At 36.7% G+C, this 20207-nt stretch overlaps 1 protein-coding gene across 3 annotated transcripts in view; it reads left to right on the top strand.

The window, feature by feature from the left end:
* The window catches only part of LAMP2 (lysosomal associated membrane protein 2), a 42233-nt gene extending 24068 nt beyond the window's left edge, over nucleotides 1-18165 (top strand). Inside the window, exons 7-9 of one of the 3 annotated variants that reach the window (XM_003918221.3) lie at nucleotides 1853-1916; nucleotides 2481-2645; nucleotides 15685-18165. In XM_003918221.3, the coding sequence (XP_003918270.1) occupies nucleotides 1853-1916; nucleotides 2481-2645; nucleotides 15685-15827 (372 nt within the window). In that variant the 3' untranslated portion in view covers nucleotides 15828-18165. Of the gene's footprint in view, nucleotides 1-1852; nucleotides 1917-2480; nucleotides 2646-5105; nucleotides 7885-12934; nucleotides 13576-15684 lie in introns of those variants that run through there. The other 2 variants (XM_003918220.3, XM_009198203.3) reach the window with 2 other exon arrangements.
* The last annotated feature ends 2042 nt before the right edge of the window (nucleotides 18166-20207 follow it).

Consider the following 20207-nt stretch of genomic DNA (forward strand, 5'->3'; position numbering starts at 1 on the left):
ATGGGTCAGATTTGTATATAGGGAGATAAGGAGAGTAAGTGGGAAAGTACAGGTTATCCCTGGATAAAGGGCATAATCAAGACCAGCTGGGAGAATGAGGAGTGTTATATGTTTAGTGAAAGTATGGAAAAGTCGTTGGGACAAATTGTGGAGTCTTGAATGCCAAGCCAAGATGTAGCCTAAGTTGAGGAGGGATGTGATGAAGGTGTGAAGTCCTCCTGTATGCTTCCTCCTGAAATTTCTCTCAAGTCTGTCCCCTAGCTTTTAATCCCCATTGCCTTTGCTCTGGGTCCAGTCCACATTACCTCTTGCCTGGACCATTCAAACAGCTCCTGCCTGATTGCTCCTCTTCCTCACCTTCTCCAGTGTTCTACATCAACGTAACCTTCCTAAAGTACATCTCTCCATCAATGTTTCTCTCTTTCTTCCCCTCCCCTCCCCTCACTGGACTCTCGCTCTGTTGCCCAGGCTGGAATGCAGTGGCAAGATCTTGGCTCACTGCAACCTCCGCCTCCTGGATTCAAGTGATTGTCCTGCCTCAGCTTCCCGAATAGTTGGGACTACAGGCACCTGCCACCACGCCTGGCTGATTTTTTTGTATTTTTAATAGAGATGGGGTTTCACCATGTTAGCCAGGATGGTCTCGATCTCCTGACCTTGTGATCTGCCCACCTCACAGTGTTTCTCTTTTGCCAACAAAGTAACATCTAAAGTCCATGGCTGGGTAGTTCAAGCCCTCTTTTCTCCCATGCAATGCAGCCTGCATTTTCAGCTTTCACTCCCTCTTTATGAACCTTATGTTTCCTTCAGTTCCTTCAGGGTGCTTCCCTCACCCTGTCCTCTATGCACTTCTTGTGAGGTAAGAGAACATAGTAATAATAATTACATAGACTCTGCAGCCATACTTTTTGAATTTAAATCCCAACTCACTGACTACTAACCATGTAGGTTTGGCGGAAGTTACCTAACATGTCTGTGCTTCGATTATTCCCAAAATGGGGATGATAACAGCACCTATTGCATAGGAGTGTTGTAATTACTCAGGGAAGCATCATATGTAAAGTTTTAAGAACAGTGCTGGGCACTTAGTAAGTGCTCAAATGCTAGCATAAAAATTTGAGATTATGCTTATTTTCTAACTACTGTTATTTATGCTGTTGCTCTCTCGAATACCCCTTTTCCTGCTTGTTTCCTAAGAGAATCCTGCCCGGTTCAAAATGCCCCATCACTAAGCTGGCATTACTTTTTCTCCTCCCTTAGTTGGAAGTGATTTCTCTCCTATTTTCATGACTTCTTACTTTCTTTTTTGTAATATGGTTATTTATGTGTTTACCTTGCCTTCCCTGGCATATTGCTAACAGGGTGAAGACGAGATCGAAGTGTGGTTCATTTTGGTAGCTCCTGCCGTACTCGCACTCTGAAATTATTAGAATGACTGGCTGATCAGATGAGTACTTCAGAAAGATAATAACAGTAAAAAGGAAAGATTAGGGCTGGAGGGGCTGAAAGGCAGGGAGCCCACTTAAGAGGCTGCTATGATCCAGGCTGGAGGTGGTGAGGTCTCAGCAAGTGACGGGAGGAATAAAATTGAGGCCATAAATCTTCAAGTGTCTGAAGACTACAAGTGTCACATGACTACACCTGTGCTCCAAAAGTTGGAAAGAATATACAGAGGAAAGGGGTTTCTGTCAGATTATGAGTTCTCTTTTACTTACTTACAGTTTGTTCTACAGCATGGTTTCTTCTTCTGTGTAATAGTGTTAGATTGCTTTTCTTCTGTGGATATTAACTGTATCTGTTATCTGTAGACAGCTGTGATATGTTGATTAACTGGAAGCTCTTTTTCAAACAGAAAAATGAAAACCGATTTTATCTGAAGGAAGTGAACGTCAGCATGTATTTGGTTAATGGCTCCGGTAAGCGAAGCATTGGCCTGGGGAAAAAGACTGTGGGTTACCCTGAAGGATTAGAAATTACAATGGTCTTATTACCAAATTGCGCCTTATTTAATGAAACAGAAGATGCTATGTAAAAAGTGTGCCTTGATCATACCTTAAAATCAGTAACTTAGAACTATGATGTTCTGTCTTTTTCTGTATCCCATCTTTTCAAAGTATGGTAGATAATAATTAAGGATGTAACTGATTTTTAGACTATAGAAACATCTATAGAAAGGTAAGGGAACCTAGTGATTGTAAGAATTGCTTTTTGTGGGTTGATCTTGTCCCCCAGGCTCCCATGCTTCACTGAAAAACCCTGAGGACTGTTCCTTTTTTTTTTTTGGTTTTTTGTATTTTTTGTAGAGACAGGGTTTCGCCATGTTTCCCAGGCTGGTCTTGATCTCCTGGACTCACGTGATCTGCCCACCTTGGCTTCCCAAAGTGCTGGAATTACAGGCGTGAGCCACTGTGCCTGGCCAACTTTCCCATTTTGGATGTTGATAGGATAAGAAGTTACTAACCTGTTTCTTTTCTTTGAAGTTTTCAGCATTGCAAATAACAATCTCAGCTACTGGGATGCCCCCCTGGGAAGTTCTTATATGTGCAACAAAGAGCAGACTGTTTCAGTGTCTGGAGCATTTCAGATAAATACCTTTGATCTAAGGGTTCAGCCTTTCAATGTGACACAAGGAAAGTATTCTACAGGTAAGAATCAAGCAAACTTCATTAATAATTTATGTTCTTATGTTGACTGATAGGTGGCTTTTCCTTTGAATCACAGACATTTAAACGTTGAAATAGAGGAATATGAATTCACCAGAGGTCTCATAGCCTTGAGCAAATTGTACACCTCTATATTTGGCTCATCATTTTGCTCAACCGAGATGTTTTTGTGATCTTAAAATCATTTGCAAAAAAGTTCTTAAAGCTAAAAACTGATAGAAGCTTTAAGTGAGCTTTATTTGAGGTATGGGTTTTAGTTTGTAGAGAAGATGGCACTTGGGAGCGGCAGCTTTGAGCATGTTGCATCTGCTTCCTGAGGCCGTCTTCTCACTGGAAACATTTTCATACCTGAATGAAAGCAGTTTGGTCTGATTTTGTTAAGACAAAAGATAAAAGAGTGGTAGCAAAACCTCAAATATCATGAACTATGTTTTTACAAGCCAAAACGATCTGGAGAGTTTTCAAAGCATGTGCCAGTGTGAATGAGGCTTTTTGAAGATCACTCAGGGCTAATGGTAGTATTTATTAGATTTTTAATGAAACCCTTGTGAAGGGTTCATTATAATGTGTTCATACGAATATGAAAGACATATTTGGCATTATAAGATTAAAATTTGCATGAAGAAAAAAAGCACGTAAAATTCTTTAATTGACTTGTCCTTTTAAGCCCATTACCTAAAATTGGGGGTTTGTGGATCACAACTCTGTTGAGCAGAGCTATTCCAGTCATCCACATACTTTTCAACCATTAATTCTATGGTTTGGAAGGAAATGTGGAAGCTGTGTTTAGAAGCAAATATACTGTGAGCCAGTCGACTGCTTTTGCAGTGGTGTTGAATACCTAGTCTGACTTGGTTAGGCCACAATAAATTGGGCTCTCCACCCTACCATTCTTGTGGTTAAAGACGTTAGTTACACTTTAAAAATATTTTCAAGTATTCATTTTCCCTTTTGCCTGTTTTGCTTATGCACTTCAATTATTTTGATCCTTTACTAGCTTTATTTTTGGACTTTTTATTTGGCTCCCCTTCATTACTCCCCTAATTTTAAGATCAGATTTGTGTTTACAGTTTAAAATCATTTGCAGTATTAGTATCATCACTTCAAGACGGTTTATCTAGTCAACTGTAATAGAGATGAGCTATGCTCTTTCTCTCACTTTGAAACTTTGGTTTTTATGTACGTAGAATTAAAAATATCACCCAAAGAGATATACAACATTTAATACTGATATTGAATGTATAATCTATTCGTGGAACTAGGTTCTTGGCTGTGGGTACCTATAAATACAACACATAGGTAATATTTGACTGTAAGGGAAAGAAATAGAATTGCAATAAGGCAGAAGAGTGTTGATTGGATTTTACTGGATCAGACCACTTTCTAGAAATACAAAAAAATAGCCCCTTTAGGCTGCCAACCCTGACCAGATAAGAAATGCAGTAAGCACACTCAAATTAGTAAGAGGTCCCAGTTTCTTGACTTTGCAGCCACTAAAATTGTATGTTCTAAGTCATGATCTGCAAACTTTAAAGTTCCAAACAGTAAGTGTTTTAGGCTTTGGGGCCATATGGTCTCTGTCACAACTATTCAACTCTGCTATTGTAGTACGAAAACAGCAACACATAAACAGATGATGGGCTGGGTTCCAATAAAACCTTATTTATGGACACTGGAATTTGAATTTTATATGCTCTCATGAGTCACAAAAAATTTTTTCAACCGTTTAAAAATGTAAAAGCCCTTTTTAGCTCTTGGACCAGATTTGGCCCATGGGCTACAGCTTGCTGACCCCTGACTCTAAAGGGACTCCAGAGCCAGCCTGGCTATTCTCATCACATGATACCTTCCTGATCCTGTTTCTACTTTCCCAAAAGACATTCATGCTACCACTGAGCGGCTAATCTGGCTATGTAAAAGTGGGCTAGATTAGCTCCCTTAATTTGTGATAAAGTAATACTCCTATTTTGGAAAGGACTTGGAATATAAACAAACATATACGTGTGTGTATATATGTATATGCAAACATATATATCATATATATAATGTGTGCATTATATATCATGTATATAATGTGTGCATTATATATATCATGTATATAATGTGTTCATTATATATCATGTGTAATGTGTGCATTATATATATCATGATATATATATTATGATATGAGCTGTGTTTATAGATGTAAATGAATATGCATGTATTCATATATATGAATATCTACATATATACACATAAACAAATGAAAGAACAAAGTCTTAGAATTTTAATTCTAGAACAGTTCTCCATTTTCTATAGCTTTATCATAAAAATATACCTGTCTTAGTTACTTGAAGTTGATCTTGTAAGAACATTTCTGACTTTTAAATCAACATCTTTTACTTTAGGACATTCTTTTGTGATTATACTCATTATTTGTTACACACTTTTTCTCACCTACAGCCCAAGAGTGTTCGCTGGATGATGACACCATTCTAATCCCAATTATAGTTGGTGCTGGTCTTTCAGGCTTGATTATCGTTATAGTGATTGCTTACGTAATTGGCAGAAGAAAAAGTTATGCTGGATATCAGACTCTGTAACACTAATCAATACGTGATCTCTGTTACAAAAGAAAAAAGCAAGTACAAGTTCCAACATGCAATACTGGTCAATTTAAGGTATATTTAGTTGCAGTCCGGCTCTTTAGAATGGGTGGTGTGGGGGATTTCAAACTTAAACAAAAAACTATCAACTACAAATTAGTTGCCTGACTTTGGTTTCTCCAACCAAGCAATTTAAAACTTATTTTTACAGCAAAAGATGTGCAAAATCACTGAATTATAGGTTCTGTTTTACTGTCTTGAATTAGTATTTCAGTGTTTTCATTTTAGACATTTAGACTAAAAATACACAGTTTAGAAAAAACAATTTTTGAAAAAGAGATTTTTTTTTTTCCCTGCATGTAGTTGAGTTGGAACAACATGTTCTACAGTGGATTTGTACTTGCTCCTTTTGCTCTTTTTTTTGTGATTTTTGTTTGCAGGTTAACTTAGCTACTTTGGCATTGCTGCATATTTGACCTATGAGAGATATACTAGTAGATTTGAACAGGGGCTGGTATTATGATGTTCTTAGCAATAAATGCTTTTCTAATGCTTTTTGAATATATTTGTATTTATGTGGCTGCAATGACAAAAGATACAAAAGCTTTTTAAAATTTAGAGTAGGTATTAATCTTATTGTTTAATCCTTTTTTAAAAAACCTGGATATTTCAATCTTTTAAATTGCAAGATACAAGACTATTCCAACAGGGCATTTCAATCCATTTTTTAGGTGCTTTAGAGATAATTGCTTGCCAGTGCCAATTGAGGGCATTAGTACTTTGTGCTCATAAATTGGCCTCTGTATGCAGTACTAAAATTAATGCAGATTTCTCTTTAGCCTTCCAATATTTCTTGTTGGTAGTGATGTATTTTATTATTTTCTTTTTCTTAAGAAATGCCAGTGTGTCGTAGAACCTAGATAACGAAGTGCACTTACATTTATAAAATAACTTGCATCTAGGCTGGGCGTGGCAGCTCATGCCTGTAATCCCAGCACTTTGGGAGGCCGAGGCGGGTGGATCACTTGAGGCTAGGAGTTTGAGACCAGCCTGGCCAACATGGTGAAACCCCGTCTCTGTTAAAAATACAAAAAATTAGCTGGGCGTTGTGGCAGGTGCCTGTAATCCCAGCTACTCGGAAGGCTGAGGCAGGAGAATCGCTTGAACCCGGGAGGCAGAGGTTGCGGTAAGCTGAGATCGCACCATTGCACTCCAGCCTGGGCAACAAAAGCAAAACTCCGTCTCAAAAAAAAAAGGCGAAAAAACAAAAACAAACAAACAAAAAAAAACTTGCATCTAACCCAAAAGTCTTGGTCTTCTCTTAATCCATTAAAAAGTTGTTCTTTGTTTCCAGCTTGCATTGATTGCTACAACAGTACTAATTTGGCTTTCACATTTAAATGGTTCTGTGCTAATCAAAACTTTCATTGTTATTATTCGTTATGGTAGAATCATTATTAATTCATGTGCTTTGTGTTCAGTTTTGTGCTCTGAGAGATGCACCAATTGTCAAATTACCGTGCACCACCTAATGTTTATAGGAGAAAGCAAAATACATCAGCTTGATAGTTAACACATCAAATATTTCTTGCTGCTTCTGGGAGAACTTCTTTGGTGTGTGTTGGAATGGCAGAGCAAATATTAAAATTGTTAATATGCAGCCATATATGGAAGATTCTTTTGGTTTTTTGGTTTTTGGTTTTTTTGGTGGGGGAATTATGTGCCTCCCATTCACTAGAAAATGAGAAAATGTTTGGGTTCCAAAGTATTGATATTGAATGGATCAATACACACACACAGACATATATATATATATATATATATATGCACACATATATAGGCAGTTGCATGCTAGCATGTGTATTTTTATAACAATATAACTGAGTTATATTGGAATCACAAATATTTTCTGTCACTTAAATTTGCCCTTTATTTAGCCTGAAAACCTTTGTGGCTCAAGATCAGATTCCTGACTAACCCCTGTCTTAGAGCTACAGCGAGCTGCATTACCAGCTTAAAACACTTCTTAAAGATTAAATATAGATGTGATTTTTCAAAATCATATTTTATTTAAACTGTGTTTTAGTGTAAAATTGTTAACCTTATAAGATGGATAATGCGTATAAGAATGTAGGCCTTAACTATTTCACATGAGTCAAAACAAAGCAGCTTTAAAAAAATAATTGGAAGCACAAGTGTGTGGCACTGACTGAATGCTGTTAATATTTCTAAAAGTTTCTACATTCAGATTATATGCCTGATTCATAGTAAAATACCTCTAATAAACACTGTTTTATAGAAAACCTGACTTCAGTGAATATTTTTGTATTTTACACGGGCCAGTTTATACACTGCTATTTACACTATTATTTCCTATAGCTACGTGTTCTTTGTACCTTTTGTAGTTTTATTTGTATTACTGGATTCATACCTTGATGGTAACCCTCTATTTGGTTTTGGGTGTTTTTCATGTTTTAGCATTTGTGTAAAGAAACTGGTCCATGTAAATACTTTCCATGTTTTCTTCCTCAAATGTTTAAACCACTAGTTGATGTATGGTATCTTTAGATATTTGCCTGTCTGTTTACTCAAAATTGCTTCTAAAACAATAAAGATTCTTTTATTTCTTAAGGCAATTTGCTCACATTTTTTCCCGTTGGTTAAAGTCAAGATTTTGTATGCTACATAATGGCAATTTCTTTCAAATGGAAAAACTTTGGAAATGTTTAGAAGTAGAACTAAATTATTTGCAAAATGTTCTGATGTTCTGTCTGTATATTACTATCTGGATGAATGGTCCCATACATAAACCTCGACTGATGGTAGGCAGGCTACAGAATAAAATTCACTTGGGAAGCGTTTTATAAAATATAAAAATAGATTCCAGGCTCCATCCCTAGAGGATTTAACGTAGTAGGTCTAATGAGGAGAGAGAGAGAGAGAGAGAGTGTGTGTGTGTGTGTGTGTGCGTGTGTGCATGTGTGTGTGTAAGCTCCCCTGCTGAACCTGATGCATAGTCAGTTAGGGAACCAGTGATCTAGAATAGTTATTTCATCATAAAAGCTTCAGAGTATCTCTCTGTACATTTTTCTCAATTCCTAAGTTGAGGTTGATATTTAATATCTCTACATAGTAGCTTTACATTGCAGCCATACATATTGAGCTATTGATCTGAACCAACATAGGATTGTGTCCAGTCTCTCTCTTACTTAGATCACCCTAAAATACTTGAGCCTTCCAGTTTCCATATACGAATAGTTTCCTAGTCACCTTACTATATCACATAAGAAAACTTAGCAATATAGGTGGTAACTTTTCTCTGAATTACCCAGTTAAGCCATGTGAACGCCAGTTAGTCATCACGGCTGCAAACTCTGCAGTTAACTACCATTGTCTTTGGCCAAGTTGTTTAACTTCTAGTGTCTCAATTTCTTCATCCAGTGGGTGGGGACTTTAAAATCCTGCTCATTTCTTTGAATGATAATTTGAATTTCAGAGGAATGCATCTTAGTATTTCATACATCTTAGTATTTTAGAAGGAATCTGATAGGAAGCTACTTGTTACGTATCAAGAACATACTATAAGTTCAGTGTAAAATGTACCGCTTAAGTTTCCTGCAGTCTTTCAGTAGGAATTCTTATAAGACTCAGACATTTTTAAGATTATAGTATTTCATCTGTTTATTTAGATAGATAATGTTAACTTGTCTGGGGCTCATCTTCCACCCATCTCCTTTTCTTTTACCCTGGTAGCTAACTTTCTGCGTTAATAATTACCATTTCTTGTCCTTGAAACTGGTATACATTTTCATGATACTGAGTAGCTTCACAAATCTTTTCAGATGCATGTGATTTACTTAACACAGTTTGATTATAGATATAAAATGTATATAACAAATAAGATGTCACCTAAGAATGTGCTTCTTAATGTTGATTCTTCCAAAAAGAAGTTTTGATTCAATTGTTTTTGTTTGTTTGTTTGTTTTGTTTTGTTTTGTTTGAGATGGAGTCTCGCTCTATTGCCCTGGCTGGAGTGTGTGTAGTGGTGCGATCTCAGCTCACTGCAACCTCCGCCTCCCAGGTTCAAGCAATTCTTGTGCCTCAGCCTCCCAAATAGCTGGGATGCCTCCCAAATAGCTGGGATTACAGACAAGTGCCACCATACCTGGCTACCTTTTGTATTTTTTTAGTAGAGATGGGGTTTTGCCATGTTGGCTAGGCTGGTCTCGAATTCCTGACCTCAAGTGATCCGCCTGCCTCGGCCTCCTGAAGTGCTGGGATTATAGGCGTGAGCCACTGTGCCTGGCCTCAATTGGTTTTTAAGAGAAATTGTATTAGTTTTTGTTGTATACCTCAGCTTTCCAGTTCTTGTGTTGAAAATTGTATTTGAAAAATGTCTGAACTGGTAGAAAATTGAAGATTAACAGCATTTTTAATCTACATGAAACTTCTTATTGAAATTTTAGTGGCCATGGAACTTTTTAAACTTTAAAACTCTTTATTGCTTCTGTGGCTATTAAATTGTTCTGCAAATACACTTTTCTTTTCCCCAGAAGCATTTTCAATATAGTGTTAAGTATACATTAGGCAAGTAGATCAGGTCAAAATGACTTATAGGATGAGATTTTCTTTTCTTCAGAATGTGATCCCATTAAAGTTACTGTTTTACCAAAATTTTTTCCATTAACTAAAGAATTTTTAAAGATTGAATTCATACAATCAATAGTTATTATAAATTAATATTTCACATACTAATTGAGAGCATTTTAAGTAAGTGACAGTATCTAGAAAGATCTTTGTATTAGCGGAATTGCCTTTTTGAGCTACTCTGGGAATATTTGTCTTACATGAAAGCCTTATTGGCAGTATTTATGAAAGTCGTTTCAGTACTAGGTCAAATACCCAATTTGGGAAAGAGAGAACTATGAGTCTGTTGCCAGAATAAGAAATTAATCTACTAATGAATCTTTTAAAAACCAAGTTATATTAAACCCACGGCATAATACTTTATGGTACATGTCACCTAATAGTTTATGGGCTGGGTGGTAATTTGGGAAATTGTAGGGGAGGTGCTAACTGGGGACTCTTAACACCATCTATTCACAGGTCACATCTAGCAACCTCAGCTATCTGGATTCTTAACAGAACCAAGAAGCAAGTAAAAAAAATAATTGAACTGGCAGCCAAAGTCAATGTTAGAAAAGTTCATAAACTCCAGGGTTGCATTTTGTTCCTAGTTATTGCCCCAGAGGCTAGTAGGGGGTGGGTGGAAAGCTTGGCACATTTCTTGAATGCAAGCACAATCAGAATTGCCATGCAGCCTATTTGTCCTATCTTTGATACAATTCTAATAAGCTTAGTTATCTGATTTATCAGTCCCTAATAGACTACAAGCTAGGCAGAGAACTAGGGCAACAAGACACAGGAAATGGGAAATAGAAGTAGCAGTTAACATCCTTCCTGCAAGTGTATCCATCTGTATCATTCCTTCCTCCTCTCCAGTCTCAGAGTAGGTTTTCTTTTCCTGGTTAAACTGAGGCAAACAGTTATGTCATCAAGGCCCATTTATATCTCTTTTCCCATTACTGAGTGACCCCAGATTGTTATGTATTGAGTTCTTATGTCTTATGCTTTTGGAATCCCATTTCTCTTGCCTTGTAGGAGAACTTGTACCAAAGCATCTTCTGTCGATTGCTAGTGGCTCTTTCCCTCATCCTATTTAAGTTCTTCTAACCTGAAGCTATCCTTTCTTATCCCTATGTCCCCCTTCTAATTACCTCCCTTTTGTCCTGTCTTAATCATTCTAAACTTCTCAAAATGAGTATTCGTTACCCTGCCCAAGTTCTTGATGTCCTAACCAATCCCTTCCCATTCCCTCTTAAACCTGCAGCAATTCTACTCATATCTCCCACCCTTCATATTGCTAGAGGCAATGGACATGTTTCAAAGCTCTCTAATATTATTTGCTGTCTTTCCACCCTAATTGAAACTTTCCATCCTTGGCTTCTCTGGTGCCATTTTCTACCTGCCCTTTTACATCTTTTTCCTACTCCATTGTCTATTCCACAGGTATTGGTGTTCCCAAGGGTTTTTGTCTCTGGTCCTCTTTTTATTCTACTTCCCCTTACTGAGAAATGTTCTTGCCCCGTGTTTTAACTACCACTTAGGTTCATATAGCCACTTGGTTACGACATAGTCTTTTTTTTTTTTTTTTTTTTTTTGAGATGGGTTCTCGATATGTTGCCCAGGCTGGTCTTAAACTCCTGGGCTCAAACAGTTCTCCCATCTCAGCTTCCCAAGTAGCTAGGACTGTAGGTGTAAGCCACCGTGCTCAACTAAGGACACGGGTATCTTAAACTCACATATCCAAAACTGAGCATCTCTCTCTTCCACGTATCCTTTTCGCCCCCTGTTCCATATAACTACAAAAAACTGAAATGCATATATTCTTCCTCTTTTATAGACTAGCACCAGCATCTACATAATCAGTCAAGCGTGGAATTGGAAACCATTCTATTATCTCCTCCTCCTACATCCCCTACATCCATTTGGCCAATTTTGCCTTCTAATTTGTTCTCCAGTCTGTACCTTCTGCTTTTCTTCTGCACTTCATTAATCCAGCTCAGGACAATATTATTGGTTACCTGGACTCTAGTGATAGACATGCCCCCTACCTTACTACCTCCATCTGCCATAACTTCTGAAATGAAATCCTGCTTAATATCCTGCTGCTGATTTTTTTTTTTTTTCATCAGGATAAGGCCAAACTACCTAACAGCATATAGGACCTTTGTGACCTGGGTCCCTGTACACTTTTTCTGCCTTCTGTCCAGCCAAAATACCTTTGATCCATTGTTCTAGCTATGCCAACCTGCTTGCGTTTCCCTTGAAGTGCTGTGTCTTTTTACTCTCCATATTTTTGTCTGTGCTATTTCTTATACCTGGAATGCCCTTCCCCCATTACTTGCATCGTTAATTCCTATTCATCCTTAAAATCTCAGCTGAAGTGTCACCTTTTCAAAGTGTGTCTTATGTAATAAGGCTGAGCTTGAGTGTGCCTCTGAAATTTTTCCATGGCACTTTGTGTTGCCTGCTCCTACCACAACACATTTTGAAATTACAACCACTGATTTTTCTTGTCTGATTCTCACACTAGGACTGAGCATCTTGAGGCAAAGAGTTATGTCATCAGGGCCCGCTTATATCTCTTTTCCCATTAGTAAATGACCCCAGATTGTAATGTATTGAGTTCTTATGTCTGCTTTGTATAGTTGTTCATTCAGTGAGTTAATATTTAACAATCTGCAATATTTGAAGCACTGTGCTTCTTCGACATCATAACAGTTTGCCTCTGAAAGCTCACGGCCTGATCATCAAGGCAAGGCTAATTATATTTGTTCATTATGTTCTGTTTAAGAAATCTGGGAAGTATGTGACCATGTTGTACATTTTTCATCCAAAATGAGTGCATTTTTACTTGGTACTTAAAAGTGTATTATTTGGTTATTTGGGAAATCAGTTTTGTGGAATATCTCATTTGCTGATAATGAATGCCAATGACTTGTTACCTTGGTATAAAAAAAAACAAAATATGTGTGTTAGGAAGTACTGTCATTTTACCCAAAATACACAGATTTGAAAGTTTGTCACTGTTTCTGTTCTCAATTGTCCTTTCTCCACATCTAGCTCAAGACTGCAGTGCAGATGACGACAACTTCCTTGTGCCCATAGCAGTGGGAGCAGCCTTGGCAGGAGTACTTATTCTAGTGTTGCTGGCTTATTTTATTGGTCTCAAGCGCCATCATGCTGGATATGAGCAATTTTAGAATCTGCAACCTGATTGATTATATAAAAATACATGCAAATAACAAGGTTTTCTTACCTCTCAGTTGTTGAAACACTTTACTTCTTAAAATTGATATGTTGAAACTTTACTTATTTTATCAATCCCAGCATTTTGATATCAGTCTTTATTAATAAAACCTGTTCTCTTTAATCAGCTTACAATCCAAAGTGTCATATTTACTGGTCCTGGAGACAAACTTGTTCAAAGGAATATCGATGTGCAATGTTTTAAAGTCTATCTTAAGAAGCCTTGGCCAAATTTTGATCCTAACTTTGAAGTATGCATTGAACTTATTAACATGGCCATTATAAGAATAAAATATATAGTTGTGTCTTAATGGAATTAATAAATATCATTTCACGACTGGTATTCTGTTTCAGTGTATAAGGACTATAGTGATTTAAACTCATCAATGTGCCTTTGTATAAAGTTCATTAAATAAATGTTGATGTGGTATAAATGCCCATCAGATGTGCTTAAACTTGGTTTTCAGTTGAATAAAGTAGAGAATGTCCTCAGGACCATCAGCATTTTAAAGGTTATGTGACTTCTGCTGATTTCTCTGAGTTTAAGTTAAGCATGAAGTTAGTACCTCAGGCTTGTGATTTTTTCCCTAGGGATGATACAGACCCAAGAGGCTACAACAGAACTTAAACTGGCTTCATAATTAGAGTTTTTAAGAGAATTGCTTGTTTTTCAGCAATATAGACTGAAAAGATTCAAGCATATTTAACCACTTGCTTTTTTGTTTCTTGTTTTGTTCTTCTTTGGATGCCTGATTAGTATTGAAAGATAGAAATATTCTATGAACTAATTAGGACAGATTGTGTTGTGTTTCTCTACCTCATCTTGTTGATCTCTGGAGCATTAAAATCTATTTAGTGTTGTCATCAGAGTGGTACTTATGAAATGTAAGCTAACAGCAATCTCAGAAGGGAGGCAGTGAAGCAATAGCAACTAGGCTCTTGTTTCTTCAAGATGGCCCCTGTGGGACAGTGCATAGATAGGGTTGTAAAGAGAAGCTGTTGGCATTAAAATGAACTAGATAATCAGCCCTTGTTGAAGCATATTCCGTGGTATAAGAGTAGCACAGATATGAAACATAGATAAAGAAGGAAGATTAATAGACTAGAAGACTTTCGCGTTGAAGTATTATTAACCCATTGTATGTATATATGGGCATGATCAAAGTTTCTATAACTTCTATACAGTGTATCTTGTTACCCAGCTCTCAGTCTTTGAGAGCTTTCAGTAAAATATAGTAAGTTCTTTCAACATAGGCTAATGTGTGGTTACTGAAATGAGTGTTATGTACTCAGAACCGTAGCAACATTTTTATGAATGGCAAAAGTACAAGAGGAGGAAAAGTTAAAATTAGAAGAAAAGTACAAGTCATTGCTTAATCATAAATCACACCAGATAACACATTTTGTTAATTTCGTTAGCTATTACTGGAAATGACCTTAACGATTATTTACAGAAAGGGGAGTGAAATTCATTGAGGTTCCATATCAAGTGGACAACAAAACTATTGTTAGCATTTTGATAAAAATTGCCCCTAATGAAATCTAGTCACTCAACAGTAAAACAACAGCTGGTTTACACTTGAAATTATGAGATCAGAATTGGGCACTTTGGGCTTCCATACTATGTTTTGCTTAAGTTTTTTTTTTTTATACTAATATGGACTTTTTCAATAGTAATATACCAAAACACTCCTATTTTAATCTCTGTTTGCTACTTCAAAACCTAATCCTTCTCAGATGGGACAATGAGTATAAGAGGAAAAGAGACGAGAAGGAACACTTGTTGACCTCCTGATGTGTATCAGGTGCTTTAGAAATAAAATTGTATTTAATCCTCAATTTCCTTATGGGTATTATCCCCCTCTTACACATGAGGAAAGTGAGGCCCAGTTTGAATAACTTGCCCAAGGTCCTTTGGCTAGTACTGGAAGGAGTCAAGATTTAAACTCAGTTCTGTCTGAATCCAGAACTCAAAATCTACATTGCACATGTTGCTTTCCTGGTGGTTCGGTGGAATGGACTGCAATGAATTAAATACTGCTGTTATTCTTCCAGGCCACTGCTCAGCTAAAAGTAATTGTGTATAACCTGATAGCTACCTAATGCCTATGCAAAAAAAAAGTATATACTGCATTCTTGATCCTAAGTCTTTTTTAACTTATATTTTATTACTTATACAGAATTCTTATTTATACTTTAGTTATAGGTATAACAAAGGAGAAAGAGAGTAGGGAAATACACAGGCAGTGGTGTTAAGTGAAGATGATGGCTCCTTAACCCAGTGTCATTAGATAATCAAACCTAAAGTCTTCCCACATTAGGCAAGCACAATTCTCTATTTTGGGCCCTTCCTATTCTTCCCTTACCTTCTGCTTTTTGTACTGAGGAATTTCGTGTGCTTTTAAATAAAGCGATAATGAGATATTGAGCAAATAAAATAGAGGTAATGCTATAAAAGACTAAGCTATGTACACTTTAAAAATGCTTGTTTCTCGCATGCTTTTTACTGCTTAATTGCATTCTTTACTAATTTCCTTTCCTTGCTGTCTGTTCTTTTCTAACAGCTGAAGAATGTTCTGCTGACTCTGACCTCAACTTTCTTATTCCTGTTGCAGTGGGTGTGGCCTTGGGCTTCCTTATAATTGTTGTCTTTATCTCTTATATGATTGGAAGAAGGAAAAGTCGTACTGGTTATCAGTCTGTGTAATCAATTAAATCTAGTGGGGGTTTTTTTGTTTTGTTTTGTTTTCAGTTAGAAGTTACGTTTCCATTGGCTAAAAGCCAGGACATGCTGTGCAATAGATTGTTTAAGATATGCAGACAAACTTAAGTGAGTTGCTAGCTAACTTGGGCATGAGTACACTTATTTAAGACAAAATATATTAGGACCAATTTTTTTGTTTTTTTTCTTCCTTTGTTAAAGTATAATTAAAAGAAAAATTGTGGCTTAGAATTTTTTAAGTAAGTAATTATTTTAAGCCCCTGGATCCAATTATGAAAGCATTTTTACTGATGTGTAATTTTATATGTTACAGTTACTTATATTTTACTACTTTGATGTTATTTGCAAAATCAAAGGTGTTAAAGAATTTAACTTGCTTCAGGAAATAAATTCAAGAACATAATGGATTCATTTTCATTAGTGGCAGAAACGAAATTTGGTTCATGATAAGACTTCCTTTCCCCACCTCCTGATCAGCATTATTTAAATCTGTATTTTTTTGGTTAAGAAAGAAATGGCTTCATGATATCATATTTAATAGTAAAAGTTTGGCTGTTTTCTTCATCACTGTTAATAGCTACTACATTTTAACAAGGAAATTTCTTTCTTTTTTTTTTCTGGAGTTTGGAATATACTGATTATCTCAGACTTGACATTTATACTGAAGGATGAAGTAAGACCTTCAGCTTTTTTTAAAAGGTGTTGATTTGGAACACCTGTATGGGTTATGGTTTATTAAGGTTGTGGTTTAGAAAGTTTTTTCCCTCAGAGCCTTAACTTGTTAAGAAGGTTCATTTATCCTGCACTGAAAACAAAAACTCTATATACTTTGTTTGTGTGCCTCCTGCACTCTCCCATTCCCTACATGAATATGCTCTAGTTGATATTTTTAATATATTGATTTCTTTTTTCTCACAGCAACAAGTGCTTACTCTAGAGGTTAGTGGGCCCTGATATGTCATCAGTCAGATGCCTGCCTAGCCAAAGCTGGACCAAGATTATTCTGTACATTTGTTGATCTTGATGTAGACTTATATCCCTGTAGGGACCGCTAATGGCTCTGGCTTCTGGAGTAAGGTACTAGAGACTGCTCATCCCCGTGTCTGCTTGATTGGTTCAGCTGTTCAATTGCCCTTTTATTTGGAAGCACAGTGTTGAAGTTGTCTGGGGTTCAAATGGCTGCTTTGTACACCTGTCATTAGTGTAAGGCAGATGTTTATTTTATCAAGCTATTTTATCTCTATGTTTAACTAAAAACAAAAGTTCCCAAAGATCTGCCTTCACTTCAGAAAATATTTTTTGGATTAAAAAAATTAAGCCTAAACCTTAAATAAAGTGAGTTGGTTATTCAATCCAAGGATTAAGTCCCAATCTACCTCTCAGCACAATGCAGAAGCTCACCACTGTATTGCTGCCATTAACTCATGCCAGAACCCTTTGCCAATAACTGGAATTACAAAATTTTGTTAAAGAAAATTTATCAAGATCTTTCTTTACTGCCTTCTCTATATGTACATCTCAAAAACATGTACATCTCAAAAACTGGAGTAGAAAGTTAGATTGCTCAATTACAACTCCTCTAGAACTCTATAGCTCTGACATGCAGATTCACACTCTCCTCTATTTGCTAAGTATGTAAAGAATGTTTTCTTTTAAAGTGTTCTCTTTTGAGAACAACTGCTCATTTGTTGTAAAAGCATTTGGTTAAATTGATGGCATCACAAAAAACAGTGACTTCATTTCAATACATATTTTTGAGATGATTGTCTAGAAGCCAGATTAATTAAATCCAGCTTGTGACCTTGCTAAGCATATAAATTGGAAATTCAGATACATTCAAAATTATGGGTTCATTTAAAAGTGTTCTGCCTTTTGGGTATGAGACTAATATCACTAATTCCTCAATAGTTATCATGGCTCTATCTTAATTAATTAGAAAATATGTGTGTTTAATTCTTTGAGAATTAAAATACAGAATATGAACAGAGGGTTAAAAACTGCTTCAACTCCAATAAGATAAAGGAAGCTGAAAATCTATGAGCTGAGTGTTTAATTAGCTTTGCCTACTGGGTTCATTTTTATGTCAGTACAACAGTGGATCAGACAGTACGACTTTGAACTGGTGAATGTAAAGAATTGTTTTTCACCTAAGCTGCTTTGGAAGAACTGATGCTTGCTGCTAACTAAAGTTTTGGATGTATCAATTTAGAGAACCAATTACTACCTGCAAAATAAAGCATACTGTGGTACTTCTGTTTGATCTAGTATGTGTGATTTTAGATTGATGGATTAAAAATTAATAAAGATCATACATTTCATGCCACTATGGATAACCTCATTTTTATTCTATATGCTCAGCCTTAAGAGCTTAGAGTTAATTGTATAACCTAAGTTCCTTAAATTCTAGTCTCTTGGATTGTCAACAGGAATCATAGGATCTCATGGATCTGCAACTTAACCAAGTCCTGTCATTAGGAAGGCACTAGTACAGAACCTTTAGTACAGACACCTCAAATAGGGGGACCTACATAGTCATGGAAATTGCAAGAAAACATCAAAAACAAAATACGGAAATCTAACAAATGTAAGAACATCTTAACAAATGTACTTTCAGCGTATGTCTGTCTGCATTGATGAACTGTACTCATTGTTGAAGTTCATTTCATTCTGAGTGAGATATACCTCAGGGATGTGGTGGGGCAAGGGGAGGAGCTATCCATTTTCTGAATTTCCTTTAAATTCCTTACAATCCAATCTAATGCTCAATTTTTATATAATTGGATAAAACGACAACACATACATAAACATACTCATTTTTACATAAGAGGTATTTTTGGTGGGAGAAGGAATTAGACATTGGCTCCCTCCATAGTTCCAGAATAATAGGGTTTCATTTTCTGAAAGACGTTTAATAGCTTGTAATTAAGTCAAAAAAATGGCTTTCATAACTGCCACCTCACGAGGCCTCTGAAAGAAGCACTTTAAGTTGACTGATCATCAGGAAGAGTGGTTCCATATATGTTGCTGTGAGGGTTACAATGTATCTAGAAAGTCAATTTGGAGGGTCATCTTTTTAGGTTCAATGCGTTTACTTTTTGAATGCCAGAACTGCCTTTAGAATTCTGATGAAATGTGTTTCCTTTGTTTTTGCTGTCTGCATGTATTTTGATAGCAGTGTAAGTTTGGGTCCCTTTAATTTCAAGAGGTATGCATAATGAATGTGAGAAATCTTGACATACAATGCATCTTTAGTAGGAAAAAGCCATAATTTTATTGAGCAGTTACAGTGCTGTGCACTTTAAACACGTTGTTTCATTTAATATACCAACTGTCTGAGGTTGGGGGTATCATTTCCAGTTTACAGATGAGATAACTGAGGCTCAAGTTGGTTGCTTAACCAAAGTCACACAGGATTAAGTGGCAAAATGGATATTTGAGCCCAGTTCTGTTTGCCCCCCAAAGAACATGCAGTTAACCACTATACATCCTGCCTTTTGCAGAAACAATAGATTTTTTTAAAGCACATGCCTTACATTAAATGATTACAGAAATCTGACTTCTGTACTCTTCTATCTTGTATGTAGTTGCCTTATAAATATTCTTCAATATTCTTAAAATAACTTGAATTTTATCCAGCCCACTTGTGGGGCAGATGGATGTTGTGGCAGCATGCCTTTTGGAAGATCAAAACCAAGCCCAGTTTGCACTGTACCTCATCAGTAATATTAAGCCCTGAATGTCACTTTTTTTCAGGGTAGCCTCATCTAGTTATTCTGATCACATATCATTGTCATTCTGCCCTCAAACTCTTGTGCATCATGAATCATTTTGACTGTGCATTAGTGTCTTTAAGAAACTAAATGGAACTGTCTCTCTTCTCATTTTCCTTAATAGCATTCATACCCCTTCCCCTCATCCCTCAGCTTTAAGTGCAGTGTAGCCATGACACTCAACTGTCTTTGCCAGGTGGTTCTGAACCCTATTAATACACAGTTCCTATTCCCAAATCTAAGGCCTCTTGGGAAGGGTTTCAATAATTTTTATTTTATTTTATTTTATTTTATTTTGAGACAGAGTCTCACTCTGTTGAACAGGCTGGAGTGCAGGGGCACGATCTCGGCTCACTGCAACCTCTGCCTCCTGGGTTCAAGCGACTATCATACCTCAGCCCCCCGAGTAGCTCCCAAGTAGCTGGGATAGCCACCACGCCCAGCTAATTTTTGTATTTTTAGTAGAGACGGTTTCACCGTGTTGGCCAGGCTGGCCTCGAACTCCCGACCTCAGGTGATCCACCTGCCTTGGCCTCCCAAAGTGCTGGGATTACAGGCGTGAGCCACTATTTGCACAGCTGATTTCAAGAAATCT

Source organism: Papio anubis, chromosome X (genome assembly GCF_008728515.1).
Source record: "Papio anubis isolate 15944 chromosome X, Panubis1.0, whole genome shotgun sequence".
NCBI lineage: Eukaryota > Metazoa > Chordata > Mammalia > Primates > Cercopithecidae > Papio > Papio anubis.